Source organism: Lampetra planeri, chromosome 15, assembly GCF_965212315.1.
Source record: "Lampetra planeri chromosome 15, kcLamPlan1.2.h2, whole genome shotgun sequence".
Classification (NCBI taxonomy): Eukaryota; Metazoa; Chordata; class Hyperoartia; order Petromyzontiformes; family Petromyzontidae; genus Lampetra; species Lampetra planeri.
The window spans coordinates 7,038,535-7,060,638 of NC_136121.1; the positions used below are offsets into that span (position 1 = coordinate 7,038,535).

The following is a 22,104-nucleotide window of genomic DNA, read 5'->3' on the forward strand; positions in this document are numbered from 1 at the left end:
CCCCACCACACTCGTCTCCCCTCACCGCTCACGTACTCCCCACTCAATCCCGGCAGTGGCATTCCCTCCCTCTCGCCGCTTTGCTCGATGGCAAGAGTCTTTTTTTGCTCCTCCAATTCTCCTAAGGGAGCTCAGGCATCGATCACGGGTGTGCACGCACGTACACTCTCCCCATTTGTTCAAAAGGCAGGCAGAATAAATTAAGCCATTACCCCGACTGTCACCGCAACTCCTGCCATCACTGCCACCCACAATGTGACCTTCGGGCCCCGAGACGGGCCTGCATTATTCAAGCTACGTTTTTTTTTTTCGCGGCAGCAGATTGGCCTCGTTGTTTATGGCGCCCTAGACGCGCTGGGGGATAACTGCTGCCCAGGCGGCTGCCCCCCGCATCATCGCCGCCAAAGCAGCGCGCTCCGAACCGCAACTCGCCTCGCAAAAAATGATCACGCCGACCTTTAACCTTGGCGTCATGTATTTTTCGGATGTTGCGAATTTCATACAAAGCATGAAGAAGGACAAAAAACCGCGCGTGAGCCAAGCGCGCAAAGATTTACAACTGCGTGGTCACAGTGCACTAGGTTTTTGGTCAATATGCCAACTCCTAGTTACAATGCTGGTTCGGTGCCAGGCATAGTTTAATGCTTTGTTGTCGGTCATAATTTTTCCCTCCGTCACATTATCGGCCATCCTCGGGCTGGTGCGTTTGTCTAAGCTGAACGGGGTTGTTTTTTCTCTCCCCGGCCGGCGGAGCGAGGGTGCCTGTTTTTGTACGGGATGCGCTCGATGAAGGAAGAATAATAATACCCACATTCATTGCTTAGGAATGAACAAGTCACGAGCGCAGTAGAGTGTCCAAACAGAACGAGGTGGGGTCAAGTGAGAGCCTCGTTTCCCGTTGGGATCAGTGTAAGGAGATTTGGCCACGAAGCACGGGTTGCCAGTGTGCAAATATCATCGAGAAATCGGGAATGCAGTGTCCTCCCACTGCCGTCTCAAACCAATATTGGATAAAGGCCACCCCCCCCCCCCCCCCAGTCTTTAGTCGGTAATGGGGGTTGTTTGATTATTCTCAGCTACGTTGGTCAGTGCAGGTTGGTGAAGGATGGGGGCCCAGGACTGCCACAGATATCACAGACCACTGATGTTGGCCGTTGCTAGGAACAAACCTCGGTTGTCAAGATTCACCGAGCGTGGCACTAACCATTGCACCATTGGAAAATTCACACTCCGCTTAAAGCCTTCCTCTGGCAAACAATGGCAAGAACCAGTACACGGCAGTGGGCGCTTTTCTAAGGTTTTTCACATACCGGCATTTGACGATAACCATCAGCTGTCATTTCTTCAATGCTAACATTCACCCGCGATACCAGTTCATCTTAAACTAGGCGAACCCAGCGGAAGCAGTTAAGCAAAGTCTTAATTTTGGAGCTTTCGTGACTGCAGGAATAACCCCTCCCTCTCTCTGCCTCCACCCCCCTCTGTCTATTTAAGACCACCCCACAGAGCCGATCTCCCTCTCTGTGCCTGTGTTGCTCTCTCTACCTGTGTTACTCTATCTATGTATCTTGGTGCTATCTGTCTGCTTATATGTCTGTCTCTAGTTTTCTGCTTAGATTTTTTGTTGCTATTTCATTTATACCTGATGATGATTGCTTGTGTTGCAATCGAAACGTCGTATGCTATTATTTAATTTATTATTTTATCTTTATACGTGACTTTACCGAAATAACCAAAGAACACTTAAGCAAAGGTTCAGTTCTCTCGAGCTTTGAACTCATTAACCCGAGTTTGATTCCTGCCCACGGCTGATACCAGTGGCAAGTGATATCTGAATTAGCCCTGGGACTGCCCCCCCCCGCCCTTCACCAACCGACACGAACCAGCATGGTGAAGTATGGCCAGAGAACTCCCATGACCGACATGGCATGGGGCGGTCTTTATGCAGCAACGGACTGACTAAGCAATGTAGGTTATTATTTCATTGTTAAGTTCCTGGATACAACAACATTTACGCCATGGTGACAAGACGTTCACTACCTTGCATGGTGGGCAGGCGGTCCTGGGTTCGATCCCGACCCTGACATGCGTATAATTTGAGTTTGCATGTTCTCCCCGTGGTCACGTGGATTTTTCTCTGGGTTCACTGGGTTCTCCTGTCTTTCCCTCCACATTTAGAAACAGGGCATTTAGCTGTTAGACATTTTACACATGATCAGCTATTTCGTTGAGCTATCATTTGCGGCCAGGTCGCTTCTAAGCAAGAGCTATGTAGCTCAGTGGACCATACCTAGAAAAATAAAAAAAAAATAACAATTGCATATATATATGCGGATAGTAGTGAGTGAGGTCAACTCTAAACGTGTTCTAAAGGGCTAGTAAGCAGTGCATTGATAAAGGGCTGAATAGTATCATTTATATGATTGTAACCTATGGAAGTCCAAGCCAGGTTCAGAAAGCAGTTGCCGCAGCAGTGTGTGTGTTTATACTGGTAGGAACCTCCTGGTTACACCAGCCCACAGGGGATTATTGTGTCCGTCGGGGAGGGAGGGGCTGGGTGGGGAGGGAGGGGTTGGGTGGGGAGGGGAGGGTGGGGAGGGGCTGGGTGGGGAGGTTGGGGCTGGGTGGGGGGTGGGAGGGGTGGGGCTGGGTGGGGAGGGGCTGGTCACCCCGTGGTGCCCTTATAAAACTCAACGTTTAACCAACTAACGCCGGCTTGTGCCCGCCCTCACAGTCGGCCATATTTGCGGAATACACCACGCCGCCGTTGACCCTGGCCATTGACCGAGCAACTCAACGTTCCTACCAGCTCCCTCCGCAGGAATGTGTTTGACTGAACTCAGGTCACTGGGGATGTAGCGCAGCGCTACTGACCATGAAACCTCGCACACGCTCACACAAACACGCAGACCGCGCGCGAACGCCATTCTATCGCGACATAAACTGTGACAATAGAATCCGTTCTGTAGCGGTGTCTAAAAACAACCCCCCCCCCTTCCCACCACATTTGCCCCTCGCAACCACGAAATTATTGACAAAGATAAAACCCCTCCATCAAAACTTTCCTCCCACTCCCCCCTGTAACTGCCCAGCCCCCAACCGCCCTTCCACCGCGATCAAATCCTCACCTCAAACAACAGCAACATATTTTTTTTAAAAACAGGAAGGTGAATTTATCCACCGATGTCGCTTATTTTTGTCACAACTGCCCCCACCCCTCCAGCGGCGTTTACGTTTAAGAGGGGAAAAAACATTTGAGGGGAAAAATAACAATGTTAAGGTCATGTTTTTTTTTAATGCTTTTGCTTCTCTTTTCACAAACGACGCCCGTGAAAAACACGGGCGTGCTCGGAAAGGACATGGACAACAATTGGAAGCAAGGCCGTAATTATAATATATATATTCAAATATATATTCAAATATGCTCAAAATGTCCCCCTCAATATATTGCTATAAAATAGATTTCTGTTTATATGATTGTGGTTATGGTTGTACTTTATTAATCCCTAATCTCTTTACATACAATGAAACAAGAAAATGTAAAAAAGAAAAAACAGAGCAATGTAATACAATACACTATTAGACATTACTGTAAGAAATAAATAAAAAGTCCATCCTATGTTTTTTTACATTTTAGGCAGGAAATTCGTTTTCAAATTTCGATTTTTTTTTCTGGGGGGGGGGGGACCCCCAGACCCCCTAAAAGATTTGGTCCCCCCCCCAATTTTGACTCCATGGCCACGCAGTAGGCACGGTGTCCTCTTAAATAAAACATAAGTTGTGCGTGATTAAAAAGTGGTAAAAAATAGATATGAATCCTAGTCGGACCTCACTAAAGGCGTTTGAGATGCAAAGAAGCATTTCACTTTGGGCAAACTGCCAGGTGTCAATACTTGGCACTTGAATAATATAAACACTAAGGTCATCTGATGATCACGAAGCAAGCCGAGGGTACAGTTGGTGGCTCTCCAAGTAATTAAACAAATCAGACCTCGATGACAACACAGCTGATCGGGTTTACTTGCCATGGTGGTTAAGAGTTATTCTTTGAGGCCAAGCAAATTGCTGGCATTTGCGATACAGTGAGAAAATAGGGCTTTGGTTTTGGCCTCATAACCAATCCAAAGCATGCGCTCACCCGTACACGCGTCAACAGATTAGCGTCGGTTTTAATATTTTCCAAATTTCCATATCGTCATGTTAAAACCGATTTCAATATGTTTTAATTATCAGTATGCTCTGTTGATGCACGTGTCTTAAGTTATGCCTGTTAGATTTATCGGCTACAATTTCCTTGTGAAAGGCACTCGTGAAAGTGAAAATGAATTTGTATCTTAGTACCAAGACTGTTTACAGCAACACGTGATGGATTTTAAAAACGCTGCCGGTCCCGCAGACGCAGTTACCGCTGGCAATGGAGCAGGCACGCAAATCATACGCAAGTGTGGTAATGCACTGCCAGAACGTTATGGAAAATGTGAATATGAATCAACATGCAGGGGTTGCAATATTACATCGTAGTGGAATAGTATAATGCACCTTTTGCTCGCTAATTGTGCAGGGCATTAGACAAAGATCAGGGCGTGTTGTACACTGAACATGACATGCCCTATGACGTTATCCCTGTCTGGTTTTCATTAAAAGGAGACTGATTATTCTGATTTGCTGGTGTCATGACCCAAATGGAAAAATGGAGAAATCACCTGCAACTAAATTACAAAGGCGGGCCAGCGGTGGCCCAGTGGTTCATGCACGACACTTTGCACTTGGAAACTTGTGTTCGATTCCCAACCATGACTCACACGAGGGCTGAGAGATATCTGAATCAGTCCTGTATAATCAAATAACCCCCATGACTAACACAGCATTGGATTAAAGCTGTACTCATTTGTATTACTATAAATAATCAACAGTTGACCTCCTATACAACTACCAAAGCTTCCCTGAATAGAAGTGATGAATACAGTACAATGTCGCATGTCTGAGTCTCTTATGACTCAGGTATAGGCATATGTATTAAAGGTTAGATGAGTGAACATCGAAAAGAAACAGTTAAACAACTACAACTATTTTTATTTTACCAGATAAGGCCCGCTGAACTATATATATTTTTTTTCATAAGCGATCTGGGCACAAATCATAGTTCAACGAAGTGGCTTATCACGTGGAAATTTATAGCAGCCAAAAACTCTAAATGCATGTTTCTAAATGTGGAGGAGAAAACCAGGAGGACCCAGAGAAAAATCCACGTGACCACGTGAAGAGAGACATGCAAACTCCAAATATACAGGCATCAGGGTCGGGATTGAACCCACGTCTCCTGTATAGCAAGCAAGGTAGTTAACATCTCGCCACCGATGGGTAGACGTTGTACTCCACCGACAAGTTCTCATGATGCCCTATAAAATAAACCAATTGTTGCTCATGGGGAAACAGAAAAGTAGGGCATGCAGGAGACCTGACTGTCCACGATGACGCACGTCCTTGGACAGCTCACAGCGGGGAGTTTTTTTTTTGTCAGAAAATTTGTATCCAGACTATGAAATTGCGTTATTATACGAACCGTCCCCTTCTCAGTCTCAACGCCATCCCTCAAATTGGATTTCAAGCCAATCAAACGATGTGCGGCACGGACTATGGGGGGGGTGGCGTTGGGGGAGAGGGGGGAGCGAGATTGGGTTTCCAATCGGCAAAAACCTTGAAATCTGACGCGAGCGCTGCCGCTTCTGAGCCTCCTCTGCCGCGGTGGCAACCTTTGGCTTGGGGGAGACTCATGTTAATGTTGCTGGCTGTGTTCCGCTGATGCTCCGACAGATTTTTCATCTCAATTCAAATGAAGCATGAAAAGTAGCCAACTGGGAATTGGGTCAAAGGAAGTCTTATTACACCCCCTATTTAACCTCTGGGCTCTCCGTACGCCTGCAGATTGAAATTGAATGTTTTTGTAGTGTTTTTACGATGATGTACATGTGTTGAATAAGAAGGTAATAATGTTATTATTTTTTGCACATGTTACAGGGTGAAGCGGTGCCGCAGTGGTTAGCGTGCTGCAATATGAACACGGCGACCCGAGTTCGATTCCCACCCATGGCAAACATGAATGGTGAGGGATATTTGAACTGGCCATGGGTCTCCTCCTATCGCCAACGCACACTCACCAGCGTGGGGAAGCATGGCCAAAAAACTCGCATGACCACTAAGGTATGGGGACGCCTTCATCTATGAGTGGATCAACAAAGGTATGTAGATAATTATTTATTTACCCATAGGCAGCATACTGCTTGCACGTATAAACAGTTGTGAGTGAGTGGCGTGAATTCCCACGTGCCCCATTAATTAATTATTTAATGAATAACAATGTTGTTGTTTTTTTACATTGAGCCCCCTAAAAGAGAACAACATTTTACATATTTAACCTCTGCCTATTCCCATTTTTCCTCTCTAGGTTTCAAAAGGTGCTGGATGTTTCATAACAACATCTTCAGATCCTAATTGTGCTGTTAAGCCAATAAAAATCCCACTACCAATTACCAGAACTGTACATAGAAAGGACAAAGACCTCCTGTTTACCCTATATATACTTGTTGGGATAAGTTATATGCGAGAGCACCTATTAAGGCCATCACAACACACAGTGGTGAGGCCAGCACTGGGCTTGTCACCGGTCTCCTGTTTGTTGAGGTTGATGAACAACAGCAAGTACTCCTGTAATGCCGGGTTGACTTACGAAAGGCCCAACATCGATTGCTATGAATTTGTTTAGCCCTTAGCCTGTCCAAAGAATATTAATATACCGATACATTTTTTAACAACTAATTTATTTGTTTGCGTTTTAGAAAATCAAACGATAATAAGTAAATGGAAGAAAATCACTATAACGCATTTTACAAATGACTCTGCTGTCACAGTAAACATTTTAAAATCTAAAGCAACGGCTGGAGAGGCTGCAAAACTCCGTGCCGTCACAGTTTCATCGGCGTAATATAAATGAGCTCTGGGCAAACACTGAAAGAAAAGGAGTGAACCGACAGCAACGTTGACCACGGCCGCTCAGTCAAAGCCGCTAAATTTAATTACCGACGTGCGGCACGCTGCGTGAAAAAAATGAGGTTTCTTTTTGGAGACCGTTTTTTTCCCCCGCTCGCAAATTCCCAGAGAAAGGGGAGAAGCTGCCAATGTGCACGGACATTTGCACGGATATTTGCACGGATAAAATGGTGACGTTCCGGTCAGGCTCGTGTCTGTGTCTGCAGGAAGGCCCGGCCGCCTTAATTACAAAGGCAGACCAGGCCGCAGCGCCTGTCAAGCCACGTTATCGACCCCCCATCACCCCCTCCATATACGAGCACTAAGACTTACTGAAAACACTGAACAATATCACTAATATAGACAAACATACACTTGAAATATCTCATAATAGGACTAATGGGGGGGGGGGGGGGGCCGTGGTGGTGCAGTGGTTAACGCACGGTGAGGTATATCTGGACCGGTCCTAGGCACCTCTCTTTACCAATCGGCATGCACTGGACTCGTGTGGTGAAGTCAAACAACCATCATGAGCGACACACCATGGGGAAGGCCTTCATCCAGCAATGGATTGACGAAAACATTATTGTGCATTCTTATTGACTAAAATATGCCATGAATCATAAGGTGTAGAATAAATTACGGACGGTATTGACAATGAAAACTGCAGTTTATTTTAACTTGGCAACCTAACCCCCATGAGGCATCCAATGAAAATTGTGTTTTGTAAACCTTTTCAAAGCATATTTAAATCCACGTCTCAGGGTCTCCATCAACATCATCTGCAAAACGGAGTTGTGCGAGGGGGTTTTTGCATGCATAATGTGTCCTACATTATTCGCTCGCCACACTGCTACTTCTCCTCCACACCGATAAACAAATTCATTGCGGAACCCCAACAGCTGAAACGGACACTGAACTTCTCGCAAGAACAAAATCCCATCCGAACGTCAGAGTGTAAACTAACAGCGGCACACTCTTATCCGGTAAAATAAAAAGAAATTAACTGAGTAGGTCTAAATGTATGTGATGTCATGAACTCCTCTCAAACTCGACACGCTACGGGGTTCATTTTAATTCGTAAACTAAGTAAATAATGTTCTTGGATCTTTTCGGTAAAGTCACGTAGAAGGGAAACAATAAAATTATAAAAATATAAAACAATAAAACGCCACTTTTTTCTAATTTTCTTGCTGTGGATTTCACACCTGATGATGATTGCCTTGTGTTGCAGTCGAAACGTCGTGAGGATTTTATTGTTTTATATTTTTATTATTTTATTGTTTCCCTTCTACGCGACTTTACCGAAAGAACCAAGAATATGAATCCCTGCAGTCATGCAAGCTTTAAATCAAAAAGTAAATAACGTTGGCTTTATACACCCTTGACGCAAACACTCGACAGTAACTATACATTCTCAAATGGAATCTTTAGAAATGAATGCTTAAATCCAGAGCTGAATATACCAATGCAATAATTGCACCTAACATTAAACAAAGAAAATAACACTTGAGTTACAAGGCACTCGTTTCAGGAGGGTCCTGCCTTGGGACATTTAGAATCACGAGTGATTCACCCACCGTGCAAATATAAGAGGGTGACACTCAGCGCTGACTTATTCTGGGCTCCTCGTAGCCCCATGCCTACAACACCTGGCAAGCCCCCGATAGTGAGCCATGCTAAAACTCACCAGGCTCAACCCTTGGCTTCAGGCTCAACATTTAACCGACGAGACCGGGTGCATTCAGGGTGATCCGACCGCAAGTTGTTCCTTCACATCGCCGCGCGCACAGACGCACAATCTCATCATCATTATTATCACCGTTATTACGCGCAAGCAGGAAACGTCCCAGGCCAACAAGCATCTGTTACTTAAATCATGACCGTGTCATTCTCATTCCCCCTAACCGCACGCTGCGCACAAGCTGCGCAGTTGCTATTAAAGCCGCGTGATCACAGTGATGTAAGTAAAATTGCCACCTGCTCGGGGAAGGGATTCGTAGTTAGCGATAGATATTTTTCGTGACTCAGGGCGTCATGCAATATATAAACAATGTGCCCGATTGCCATTGATTTCTATTCAAACCGTGCGCCTTTCTCTGCCAAGCAAATGCATCTGTCAGCGGGAAGTAATGAAAAGTGACTCCTCATTCTCCTACCTTGCGGTTTGCACACAAATTCCCTACGCAGAGCGCAAAGAGCTTTCATCGGCCATAATATACCCCGAGCACATGATTATAAAGTGGCCTCGGGAAGACATTTGTCAACATCTTGTAATATATTTAGACAAATAGTGCTTACTATCAAATATCCACTGTAGTTCTTGTTTACATTGATGTGCTTTTTGCAATGGGTAATAATCAAACGAACAGATAATAACAATATTGAAATGAGATTAACATAGAAAGTGCAAAACATTAATTATACAAACCCTATTCTCGTTTCTTTCGGTAAAGTCGCGTAGATAGAAAATAAAATGAAAATAACAGATAATTAAATAAAATACAAAATAAAAAAAATTGAAAATAATAAAAGCAACACAAGCGGTCTTCATGTTATTTTTATTTTTATATAAACCCTGTTTGAGTAAGTCTGTTTGACTAGCACACATCTAGATAATCATGAAGCCCACTGGACAAAACATATGAAGCAGGGCCTTTGTCGATAGGCCTTTCCTGCTTTACCTCCCTGTGATTTTTCGAATTATACCGACTCAAGCATAGATCCTTCGTTTAACACTTTGGTGAATGTAGCAACCTCTTGTGGCTGCAGGGGTCACGTGGACCCATTACATACAACATATATAAATCGAATATAATCGTTGGTTATATGAACGATTTTATTTATAGTGAGCGTAGGAATCGATTTCCCCAATTTAAATGATGCCTTTTCATGTGCCTGCCCTCTTGCAAAGTGACACAATGAGACGTTCCTGCTGCTACAGATAATGAGGATAATGACAGGGGTGCTCTGTGTGTCAAAGAAATCAATTCCGGCGATGTAAGTTGAAAATGCACACATATTTAGTATCCACAAGAAGGTGGTGATGACAGTGGTGACGCTAGTGATGAGAGGGGCTGGGTATTGGTGGTGGTGGTGCTGGTAGTAGAAAGTGAAGTGCTGATAGTGGTGATGGTGGAGGCGGGCGAGCGTTGATTTACCATCGCTGTCCGTGGGGTTGAATCCGCAGACGTCGCAGATGCAGCGCACCCACTTATTCATGTCGTGCTCACTGTCGGCCACCAGGTAGAACGTGCGATCGATGGTGCGCAGATCGAAGATGTAGCTCTTCTCAAACTCCTTGCGATCGAACGTGAGGCCCGAGTCCACCTGAGAACACACGCGGGTGAACCCATCAGCAAAATCGCATGCACAGAAGCCAACGGGCGTGCGAGCGGCTGTAGCGGGGACTGGACTGAACCGTCCACTCCAAGCAAACTGGCTGAAATTGAGGGATGCAACCAATCGTCGGGTTATCCATTCTCTCGTGCGCTTGCGTGAAGTGGAGTAGGTGATGTTGGGGTGGTCCCACTGCTTCACGTTTCCAGCGATCCACATTGGATTCCGCCACCCACGCATGCGCCTTGCCAGCATTAATAGCCACTTGTGAACAGCGCCAGCCACACAAATCTATATGGCTAATTGAGAGGTCCTAATCCTGTTATGTGCACGTGCATCCGCGTATACGTGGGTCACATTTATATGCGTGTGTGCAAGCACATCGCTGGGTGTGTGTGTATATGTGTGCATGCATGAATGTGTGGGGAGCGGTAGTGCAGCGGATCGCACACTGCGCTACGAACCTGGTAACCCGAGTTCAATTCCCGCTCATGGCCAACATTGGTGACGAATATCTGAACCGGTCCTGGGTCTCCCTGAGGTCGACTCAGCCTTAAATTAGTACCTGGTGTCGTGTTATAAATATCAGCACTGGGGAGATAAAAACGTCCAAGGGCGGTGTTGGACTTCATAGGTACTCGCTAACAGCACTTTCCCAAACAGTCTGTAAAGACTAGACGGGGGACCTTTGTCTTTAAAATGTATTCATCGCATTAAAAATACTGTAATCCACTCCGAAACGCATCATCCAATGCATGCACTCCAAGCGTACAAGTCAATGTCAATCGATCCATTGCAAGTTGCCCAGTACGTTTTGCTCTATTCCAGAGGCCACTCTCTGAGTGCAAGGCTCCTTATCCCTCGTATGTATTATCTTGAACTTCTTTCGCACCGTACGTAGCCAACCATGTTAATCTGAGGTGTGGAGGAAGGACAACAAACTGAACACAAAAAATCAGCTCTAAGGAAATTAGTTTTCAATCTATATTTAAAAGTGCATAGCCCCAGCGGCTTCCTAATGTTGGAGGCAAGAGCGTTCCAGACGGCCGCACGATGCCCCGCGATGCGCCGGCGCTGGGTACCTGCTCGCACAGGTTGAGGTTGATGATGCGGATGGGCTTGCGGGCGCTCTCGCTCTTGTAGTACTCGAGCACGTCCGCGTCCCCGCTCAGGCGGCCGCTGCGCAGGACGAACCAGCGCTTCTTCCACGCCTGCCCGCGTCGCACGGACGGACAAAAAAAAAAGGGGCAAGCGGCCTTAAAACGTGATGGGGCGATGGGAGGGGGGGGGAGTGCATCGCAGAGCCATCGACCGCGCCGCGTTAAGCCGGGAGTGGGGGAGAGCAGCAATCATCGTCGACCGAGAAGGATTGCAGAGACGGAGGAGGGAGGCTCTGTACGGTGACCATTGCCCTGTGAAATCACCGGAATGTGTGGTCTTCACTCGGCCTTATGTGCATTGTTTACTAAATTATTGTTAAAACGTAAGATTTCTTTATTTATGTCTGTGCACTTAAAATGAGATGGAATTAAATTATTTACTGCCGACACCACGTTGACAGTGGTGCACAAGCACTAATAGCACACAAACAATCGACACATCCATCAATAATAACAATGTGGCCTTAAAACGAAAAAGTATACAATAGCCCTTCTTCATAGCACATAGAGAGGTCAGAGAGGTACAGTGGATGTAACCCCAGGTTGCCCTTTGCAAAAGGGGCAATGCGGTGTCATGTGTCTCTATGGAAAAGGAAACAGACTGAGCGTAGCTTCACCGGTGAGGGTATATCAGAAAGCGTCAACAATTTTTTTTCTTTTAACGAGATAGAATGGGATAAAAAATAAACAACGAGAAACCAAGAAAAATCAACGTTCACTCCGTTAGGACATGAAGGTCAATATTTTCCATTACAACTGTTAAACAATGCAGAAAACGGATGTCAATAAAGCAATGCAAGCCCAATGGCCAATGAGGTCGGTAAACACGTTTTATTTTTATATGCTATATTTACATTGCAGGAGCGGGGCTGGCATCCAATATTATTGCCACTAAACCCTGGTGTGCTTCGGCAAGCAATGTCCAAACTCCTCTGACACAATACATTACTCAGTCTCCATAACATTTCTGAAACGTTTTCGTGAGGTGTGGCAGACGTGGTGGCCGGTGGGTAATTATATTTGTGGGGCTTGGAACCCCACAGAGGTGGGGGAAGTGGGGGGGGGGGGGCAGTGAAAGAGGAGGGATGGAGTGTGTCATCATCAGCCAGGGTCAATGCACCGACGGATGAAGGCCTCCCAAAGCCACCGCAACCTCTTCTTGGTTCTTTCGGTAAAGTCACGTAGAAGGGAAATAATACAATAATAAAAATAAAAATAATAAAATAATTTTCACGACGTTTCGGCCACAACGCAAGCAGCCGTCCTCTTCACCTGAGGACGGCTGCTTGCGTTGTGGCCGAAACGTCGTGAGAATTATTTTATTATGTTTTATTTTTATTTTTTTATTACTTCCCTTCTACGTGACTTTACCGAAAGAACCAAGAAGATGAATCCCTGCAGTCACGAAAGCTTAAAATCGAAGTTTTCCACCGCAACCTCTCACAATCTGACGATGTAATAATCCACCAAGCACCTGCACGTGAACTTATTGTGGGACGGGCATGGTGTATGCAGTTTAGAATCTTTACGACGAGACGGTAATTCCGAAGGTTTTTTTTTTCCTTATTACTTTTTTTTTCACGAGTGGTGCCGGGCCCCCCCACTGGGCCCTAAATGACGAGCTACCGGTCACTCGTGGCAGGAATATTGAGCGGCGGCCACTGAAATGTGAGAATGCGTAGGGTGTCCCTTCAAAACAACAAGCTAGAAGCACTTAGAAATGCATCTAGCTCCACTGTCAGCTCACGTGTAAACATTAATTCACTGGCACCACATCACCGATATGATTTGTCCATCAATTTTGCATGCCACTAAATGAATAATAAGCACTGATACCACGTGTTAAAGATTTCTGTGCATTCGTACGCGCTTCTTTCCTCGGCATAAATCGTATTATCGTGTTTCATGTGTCCATGAAATATTTAAAAGGGCCTTGAAGGTCAGAATCCCTTCGTGAGAAAGCCCTGTGGGATCTACACCTAGCGAAAAAAGGAATATTGTAACCGCTATTCGACATGAGTGCGAGCATGCTCCTCGGCTCAAGTTTGAAAAATACATCTTATTTTTTTTCTTGGATGTCACATGTCACAAGATGAAGAAAATTCCATTCGAAGCTCTCACAACGAGCAATGCACCACTTTGTCTCAAAAAATTACCCTGGAAGATGACAGCTTAGAACGATCTCGTAAAGTCACTTCAGTAGACTTCGTTATCCACACGAGGGTTGCAGCACAGCATCTCAGGGCTTGGAGATGACCAGATAACCAAATTGTAGACAACACGCTCATTTTTTCATTGCAACAAAGACAATGAATTCCATTTTTATATATATATATAAATAAACTATGGGGGAGAGTGCTGTCAGTGGGCAACTATTAATGCTGGCATGGTGCGTGAAGAAGTGGTGTGGCCAGCATTATGCCAGGCTGCCTTTGTTTCCCCTGATATTTGTACACTGCACAAAATACTCTTTGAAGACTGCGTTGGCCTAAGGCGGGGCAGTACAGGCCCATATATTCCTCTCCACTGATATTAGCTGTGGCCAGGAAGAAAACTTGGGTTGCTGGGTTCATAAAACAGCGCGTAATCCACTGCATCACCCCTCCCATATTAAAATCAAGTGTGCGCACGCACACACACATGGCACACCCAGTGTAATCCTGCACACGCAGCGTGACAGTTCAACAAAATTGGGAATCAACACAGATCCAGTTTCTGTTGGAGATATGCGGTGGGGATCACAGTTGTTTTTGTCCGACATAAACCTCCCTAACACGACGCATTATTAACAAACACCAGCACACGTGGCCCACGCGATCGCGGGAAGGCGGAAGATGAAAAATGAAACCACCGCAAGGCTTTCCCTTCGCTCCGCATAGCCAACTCAAGCGTGGAAAACGAATCACTGCACCCTAATTTGAACCGTGAAGACCCGCTCCGATAATGTGACCCAGATAATGGCACTGGAAGAAAGCTGAGCCAATAACGCGGGCCCCATCTTCCAGCCAACGCATTAATACCATCGGCATTCCATTAGGCTAATGGGCTCCTATTGATTCCACGCAGCACGCGAGGATTCGTGCAGACGTAAACAAGGTCCCAAACAAACGTCGCTTCACACCCATGAAGTGCAACATGTTCTCAAGGCGTACGTCATCACCGTGTAAAAAATAGATAATCTCACAATATTCAAATTGTGCTATTGGTTCAATTTCGTCGTGGAATGTAGAAAATGTCCACTCGGAGCTCTGCAGCGAGGAGTGCAACACCCTGTGTCAGAATAGCTGCACAAATAGACATCATGGAACTACTTTTTCGAGATTAATTCATTCCATCCACACTAGGGGCACACCGCTTACGTGCCTCGCAAAAGAGGGTCACAATTGCATGTCAATCAAACCAAAATGTTTTAAGTGCAAGCGCTGTAATTTTTGCATTAATCTGTTGACCGAGCTGACATCATCAACTCACGACACATGAGAACTCAGATCGGAGCCCTGGATCTCAGCAGTGCCAGCTCAGCTTTCTCACCCAAGAGCCATATGGCTAACTCGTATGCAAATGCCTTAACAGATGCACGTTTGCAGAGGCGTAGAATCCGGTTGTTACATCCAGTTAATGATACGTCAAGGTGCCTCTCTGCTGTGAAATGCGGATCACAAACGATGCACTTTCATGAACGTGGCACTAAATAAACAAAGTCATAAAATAAAAAATATTAAAAAATACCGTAGTAAAAAAATCTATCGTGTGCTTTCATTGGGAATAAAAAAAGTTGTTGACGTGTAAAATCAAACACAAAATTGATAAGTGCTCCATTTACCAACCTAACAATTTAAGTATTATTCAACACATGGTTTGCTTTGCTAAGATCGGCATTATTTTTTATTCTTTAGAATCAGTTGCCGAGCACAGGGCCCAAAAGCCGAAAAATTCCAAGTAGCCAGCAACAAACAGCGCTCCTGAAGGTGACATAGGCAAGAGTTAATACGTTCTTGAATTGAGCGAGATCATAATGGAAACGGCAATGCGAGGGGATTGCCAAGTCAAGCCGGGCAAGGGAGGAAGCGAAAATGAATGCAAAACAGTCAGCGTGGTGCTAATAAAATCGCGATAATAAATGACAACTTGCAATAGACTACAACATGGAAGAATCAAAGAATGATGTTTTTGAGAACAGTAACCAACAAAAAAATATAAATGCTAATAATGACGAGTTACAAATGCTGTTTGATATAGACCCAAGTAAACACGCTGCGTGAAAAATGGTTACATCATCACCATGCACTACCTTAACTCACTCAAGACTGCCCTTCCAGAACATTTTCAAGACATACGCAAGACTTGTTTTATTCAATATTCAATTCTCATCCTGCCCAGATAAACGTGAGTGAAAGCAGCAACGTTAATGCATTGACTCTGCCAATATCTGACGAAATACTATGGGGAGAGATATGTCAGCCGTAATGGCAGAGGTCCATTTGTCTCGACGCTGGACATGTACGAAGAGCCGATGCCAACTGTCACTCACGCCCAGCTCCGATGAGTCACGCATACCCAATGTTAAGCGGCACGCCACCCTGCCCTCTCAGTTCTAGATTTGAAGCTTTCGTGACTGCAAGGATTCATATTCTTAGGTTTTTTCGGTAAAGTCACGTAGGTAAAACATTACAATTAATAAAAGTAAAATAAAATAAAAATCACAACGTTTCGGAGGCAACACAAGCCTCCGTCTTCAGGTGGAACCGTCACAGCCACGACAGCTGCATCAAGTAAATGAGAGATTGCAGGAGCTACCACTCCGTTATATAATGGTTGGAGAGGGGGGAAGGGGGCAAGTGCAGCACACTTTTTATTCATATGGTAAGGTGAGGCTTAAGAGGGTGAGCCTTTGTTATGGAGGGGTACGGTTTGTGACTCAACCTGGCCTACCTAACAATAGTGTGAAAAGCTTTGCCCCTCTCGAGACATTAGACGCATCTTGGAGACACACTGGGCAGTCTCTATTTCTCCAAGATGTCATTTTAATGTTCCAGAATTCTAGATTGCAACCATAGACTTTTGAAATCCACAAGATGTCCGTGTGAGAATTGACTGAATATACTCATGTATTTGTAAACCGGCGTTTGGTTCAGTGGTTACCGCACTGCACAATGAATACGGACACCTGAGTTCATTTTCTCATCCACGGCTAATGGCAGTGGCAGGTGATATCAGAAACGGTCCTGCCCCCCCCCCTTCACCAACCTGAGCTGATCAGCACAGTGAAGTATAGTAGTGAAACAACCCCCCCCCCCCCCCCGACTGATGTTCGTCATTGCCAGGAATTGAACAGAGTTTGGCAGGCTCACAGAGCATCGCACTAACCACCTTGCCTTTAGAAACGTCACACGTCGTTATATAACTACCACCGGGAAATTGTGACAAGAACCAGGGCAGGCCGGTAGTATGGGCACTTACGACATTTTTGTTTTTAAAAGCTAGCACTTGACGATAACCATCGGGTGTAATGTCCACACTGCTGGCAGTCACTCGCAACACCAGGAGTTCATCTAAAACTACGTGAACATAGGAGGCAGCAATGATGGTTAATTCTCCAACTATGAACTCTTCAACCCGAGTTTGATTCAAGGCCACGCCTGATATGGGTGGCAAGTGATATCTGAGCTAGTCCTGCCCCCCCCCCGCCGCCCCTTCACCAACCCACAGTGACCGACATGGTGAAGTATGGTCAAAGTACCCCCATGACCAAGAAAGTGAAAAATTAGAATCGTTTATGATCTACGCTCTGGAACTGCTGGTCTCATTTCTAGATTTGAAGCTTTCGTGACTGCAAGGATTCATATTCTTGGTTTTTTTCGGTAAAGACACGTAGGTAAAAAATTAAAATTAATAAAAGTAAAATTAAAATAAAATCAAAATCACGACGTTTCGGAGGCAACACAAGCTTCCGTCTTCAGGTGGAACCGTCACAGCACGATTGCTGTATCAAGTAAATGAGAAATTTCTCATTTGCTGGTCTCATCGCTGCGTTCAAAACGGTCAATTCCGAAGAGCGCATATCCTTGGCAATGATAACAACTTGTAATCGTATTATCATTTGCAATGAGGTTTAGCAATGTAATTGTCAAGGCTGGGAGGTGGTAGCTGGCAAGGTCACGTGCTCGCGTGCTGGCTACACAAGCCACCAAAGCTCCGTACGCCGCGCGGTCAATTTGCCCCGGTACATCGACGCAAATCGCAAAATAAGCTCACCCGCCTCTGCAGGACGTGGCCTAATCTCCCGGCAGTGATGAGCGAGATCGCGAGGCTTACACCGTGAAAACCCTCGTCAATATTGCGCAATTAAGCTAATTACCGCACACGGAATCCCTCCCGTCGGAGCACAGAGCTGATCCATTCCGAACGGCACACGGAGAGCGCTCCTGCGCCACTGTGCTCCCGTAATAATCAGGCTCCCCTAAACGGCGCTAAGTGCTTCCGATTTATGCATCAGATGAGCAATTTCGTTTAAATGGAAAGAGCTTTAGCCGCACACGAGGTTTGGCAATTTGTATGCGATTGACAGTCTGCCGAGAAGCATTCCCTTGTTTGTGTTTAAACGTTGGTTTAGCCGTGAGTGCTATTTGATACAGATACGGAAGACATGTAATGTGGCATAAAATTGGGTTGTTTACAGAAATTCCTGATTGAATAACTGCATTTCTACTTTAAGCAAATATTTTTCAATTGTAGGCAATGGTATGTGTGTTAAACTTCTTTCACACCGTGCGTAGCAAACCTTACGAATCGGTACATCACCGTACTGCAGGGGAGTGGCAGAGTAGTGATTAGCACACTGCGTCATGAACCCAATGTGAAGCGAATTCGAATCCCGCTCACTGCGAACATCAGTGGCGGAGTGGATATCTGAACCGGTCCTAGGCTCCCCCCCCCCTTCACAAGCCCATAGTGACCATAGTGGTGAAGTATGGTCAAGCAAACGTGACCAAGATGGCATGGGGAAGAATTAATCCAGCAATGGATTGACTCTAATTGATTGCTATTATTACAGGAAGGTGTCGTTTGTTGTTGAAATAAAATAGCTATAATTGTATGTTGAACTTCTTTAACACCGTACATAGCCAACCATGCTAACCGGAGGTGTGAGTACATTTAAATATGTTGAGTGTTAAAAATTAAGTTTAAACTATTGTTTGAAAATGTAAGCGACACACAGTGTAATCTTTGACATCAAGCAGCCATAGAAGAGACGATTAAGACACCGCTGAAACACTCGTGTTGGTGAACAATAAACTTCTTCTGGAACTCTTCCTACATTCTAGATTTGAAGCTTTCGTGACTGCAAGGATTCATATTCTTAGGTTTTTTCGGTAAAGTCACGTAGGTAAAACATTAAAATTAATAAAAGTAAAATAAAATTAAAATAAAAATCACGACGTTTCGGAGGCAACACAAGCTTCCGTCTTCAGGTGGAACCGTCACAGCCACGACAGCTGTATCAAGTAAATGAGAGATTACAAGAGCTACCACTCCGTATATATAATGGTTGGAGAGGGGGAAGGGCCAAGTAAGGCACACTTTTTGTTGCCTACGAAACGTCGTGATTTTTATTATTATTTTATTTTACTTTTATTAAATTTTAATGTTTTACCTACGTGACTTTACCGAAAAAACCTAAGAATATCTTCCTACATTAATTTGCTGTCAACGAACATTGCCCCAGCACATAATGAGGCACTATATATGTTGGGGTTTTTCCAACTTGGATAACAGTGCCGTATCAGGATTAATGATTCACGTGTGGTCATGACAACAGCGTCACGAGTGGCGAATTTAATAAGCCCTAACTCGCACGTGAAAGCTTAATCTAAAAATAAATCCATCAGCTCCACAAGCAATTTTATTGCTCAAATAAGCACTGAGGTGGTGTTTATCTCCTGTTTACAGCCCTGAGCCAGTGGTGGACGATCGACGTTCCTATGGCGGGAGCGAGTCTATCCACAGGAGAATCACTGTTGACTTACATACAAAGTGGTACTCATTTTGTTGAACCCTGGAGGGATGACGGGCTGAGTCAACATCCAAACCAGGATTTTGAACTTGGAACCTCAAGAATTTCGAGCCACTCATTCTGACAGCCGAGCCTTTATTATTAAAATGTAACAATGAGCCGAGTTGATTTTAATCTTGATTTGAAGCTTTCGTGACTGCAGGAATCCATACTCTTTGGTTCTTTCGGTAAAGTCACGTAGGTAAAAATAAAATAAATCACGACGTTTCGATCGCAACACAAGCGACCGAAATAACCCAGGAGTACGAGTTGATTTTGTTTTTAGTTTTAACCTTGATACTATTTTTGTTGTGGTTGTTGTTGTTGTTTACATTGTGGATCCTGTTTTTACTCTGCGTATCATGCTTTACTTTTATTTATCTTGTGTCAGTTGATTAACTCTGCACTTCAAATTTGTTTGCATTGAGAAATGTGACGTCACTGTGATAACATTGTCTGCCCTAGGCGTTTCTGCAGCGTTTCTTGTCATGAGATATTTATTTCTATCCAGATCTGCCGTGAAAGAGTGACTTCTGGTCTCAATGCACCCTTACCTTGTCATAAACTGAATAATTGTATCGCATATAAATAGTGCTGTCAATATTAATCATAGTGACCCGCTGCTAGGGCAGACTCTGAATGACCCACGACTCCGATGCAACTGAGCACGGTGTCTTCACCTGTACCAACTATTGCACCTATCGCGATGAGCCATAGCTCATGCAAAAGGTCTCGCTTTACTGAGAAAGAGCATAACACGGCACCGTCGCTTAGCATCGCATGATACGCCACTAATGACCTACCCCAAATGCTGCAACACACGAAAGCATACTTTCAGAAAAAATGTACCGCGTCTTTTGTTATTGTCGATGCTTAGGTTAAAACAAGATTTGTCTGGATGCGTCACAGAAGTCACCTCTACCTGTAACTGCGTATACATGGCAAGCGACGACGCTTTAGAGGCTTTGCCCGACTAAAAACGGGTGTCAATGAGCAGAGGTGGGACAAAGTCATTGTTGTGCAAGTCCAAGTCGAGTCGCAAGTCATCAAATTCATGACTCGAGTCTGACTCGAGTCCAAGTCACATGACTCGAGTCCACATCTCATAGGTGGGACAAAGTCATTGTTATGCAAGTCCAAGTCGAGTCGCAAGTCATCAAATTCATGACTCGAGTCTGACTCGAGTCCAAGTCACATGACTCGAGTCCACACCTCTGTCAATGAGTGCTAAAGAGACAAAGTGGTCAGCCACACCATAGAGCAGTTTGGTCAAACTCCCGTACAGCCAATCCCACCCCCCCCTTCCCCCCCCCTCCAACCTTCCGCTCTGCTCCGCGGGACCTGTGGTCATGCTCCCACGGATGTAGACGGCGATTAAAACAGACCCTGGCGCAGAGATAGAATTTCAGAGCTTGCCTTAATCGTATTTTTTTTTGTTCCTTTGTGCAGATGCCCTGGGCACTTCCCTATTAACGTAACACTTTCCATGGAAATTACCGCCTGGAAACGCACGCGTGGGATGTCTGCTCCCCCCTTCACAGACCGACTCTCCCCGCGACCCAATTCACCTGTTCACCATCTCGACTGAAACAAGGACAAGAACACTCCGTGTAACAACAACCGCGTTTTGACCAACAGCGCCTTATTTTCCTTCCCCCCCCCCCCCCTCGATGAATGCAGTAAGGCCACCAAGGTCAAATACAACTGTGCACTAATTGAGGATTTTGTGTTCCGAGTTCAAAGGTTCAGTCGCAATGCGAAGTCACACTCTGCTCATTTCACCTCGGGAATCTTTTGTCCTCAGTGCATTTCAGTCTTCACTCTAAAGACGCAATCGTGTAAATACCCAGTCATGTTCTATAGCGGGCCCCGTTCGCTAAAATTACCCCAACGCGACATGTTTGCAGCATAATGAGGAGATCGTAAATCAGAAGAACATAAATCGAGCAAACACTTTTTTTTTCCCTAGAACAGGTTGTTTTCGCTCGTCTGGCCAAGTTCCTTAATTCCGGGTAAATCCCCGACGTGTTATGTCTGCATCTTGCCCAAATGGACGGGACAGCTGCCGTGGCGGCAGCTCGTTTTTCCCAAGCCTGGAGGCGTCAGGAAGAAAAAAACAGCTGAGGCTTAGCTCTCGACATGGAGCGGGCGAGCGAGCGAGCGAGCGCCCTCGGCCGTGTGACACAGTCTCGTCACGACGTCCACTCTGCGTCACCGTGGCCAAGAATGTTCACGCGTCGCTCCGCCACGGCGCGATACGCATCTCGCGGCTCTCGCCTCGATGTCTTTCGTAATTACATCGGCAGCCGACGGTGACGATGAAAGCAAGGACGTGTTTCCCCTCTATTCTCACTCGACTGCCCTCCGCTCGCCCTCCTCTCTCTCTCTCTCTCGTCTCACTCTTCTCCACACGCTCTCCCACCTCTCTCCTCTAATCTCACTCCACCACCATGTCACTCTATTCCCCTCCTCACACTCTCCTCCCTACCTGTTCCCTCCCGTCACATTGTACGCACTCTCCTCCCC

General features: G+C 45.4%; 1 protein-coding gene across 3 annotated transcripts in view; it reads right to left on the minus strand.

Moving 5' to 3' along the window:
- Nucleotides 1–22,104, minus strand: part of GAB1 (GRB2 associated binding protein 1) — a 115,013-nt gene that overhangs the window by 24,398 nt on the left and 68,511 nt on the right. For all 3 annotated transcript variants that reach the window (XM_078600897.1, XM_078600896.1, XM_078600898.1), the window contains exons 2-3: nt 11,448–11,576; nt 10,188–10,356 (exon numbers count right to left, since the gene is read on the minus strand). In XM_078600897.1, the coding sequence (XP_078457023.1) occupies nt 10,188–10,356; nt 11,448–11,576 (298 nt within the window). The remainder of the gene's footprint in view (nt 1–10,187; nt 10,357–11,447; nt 11,577–22,104) is intronic.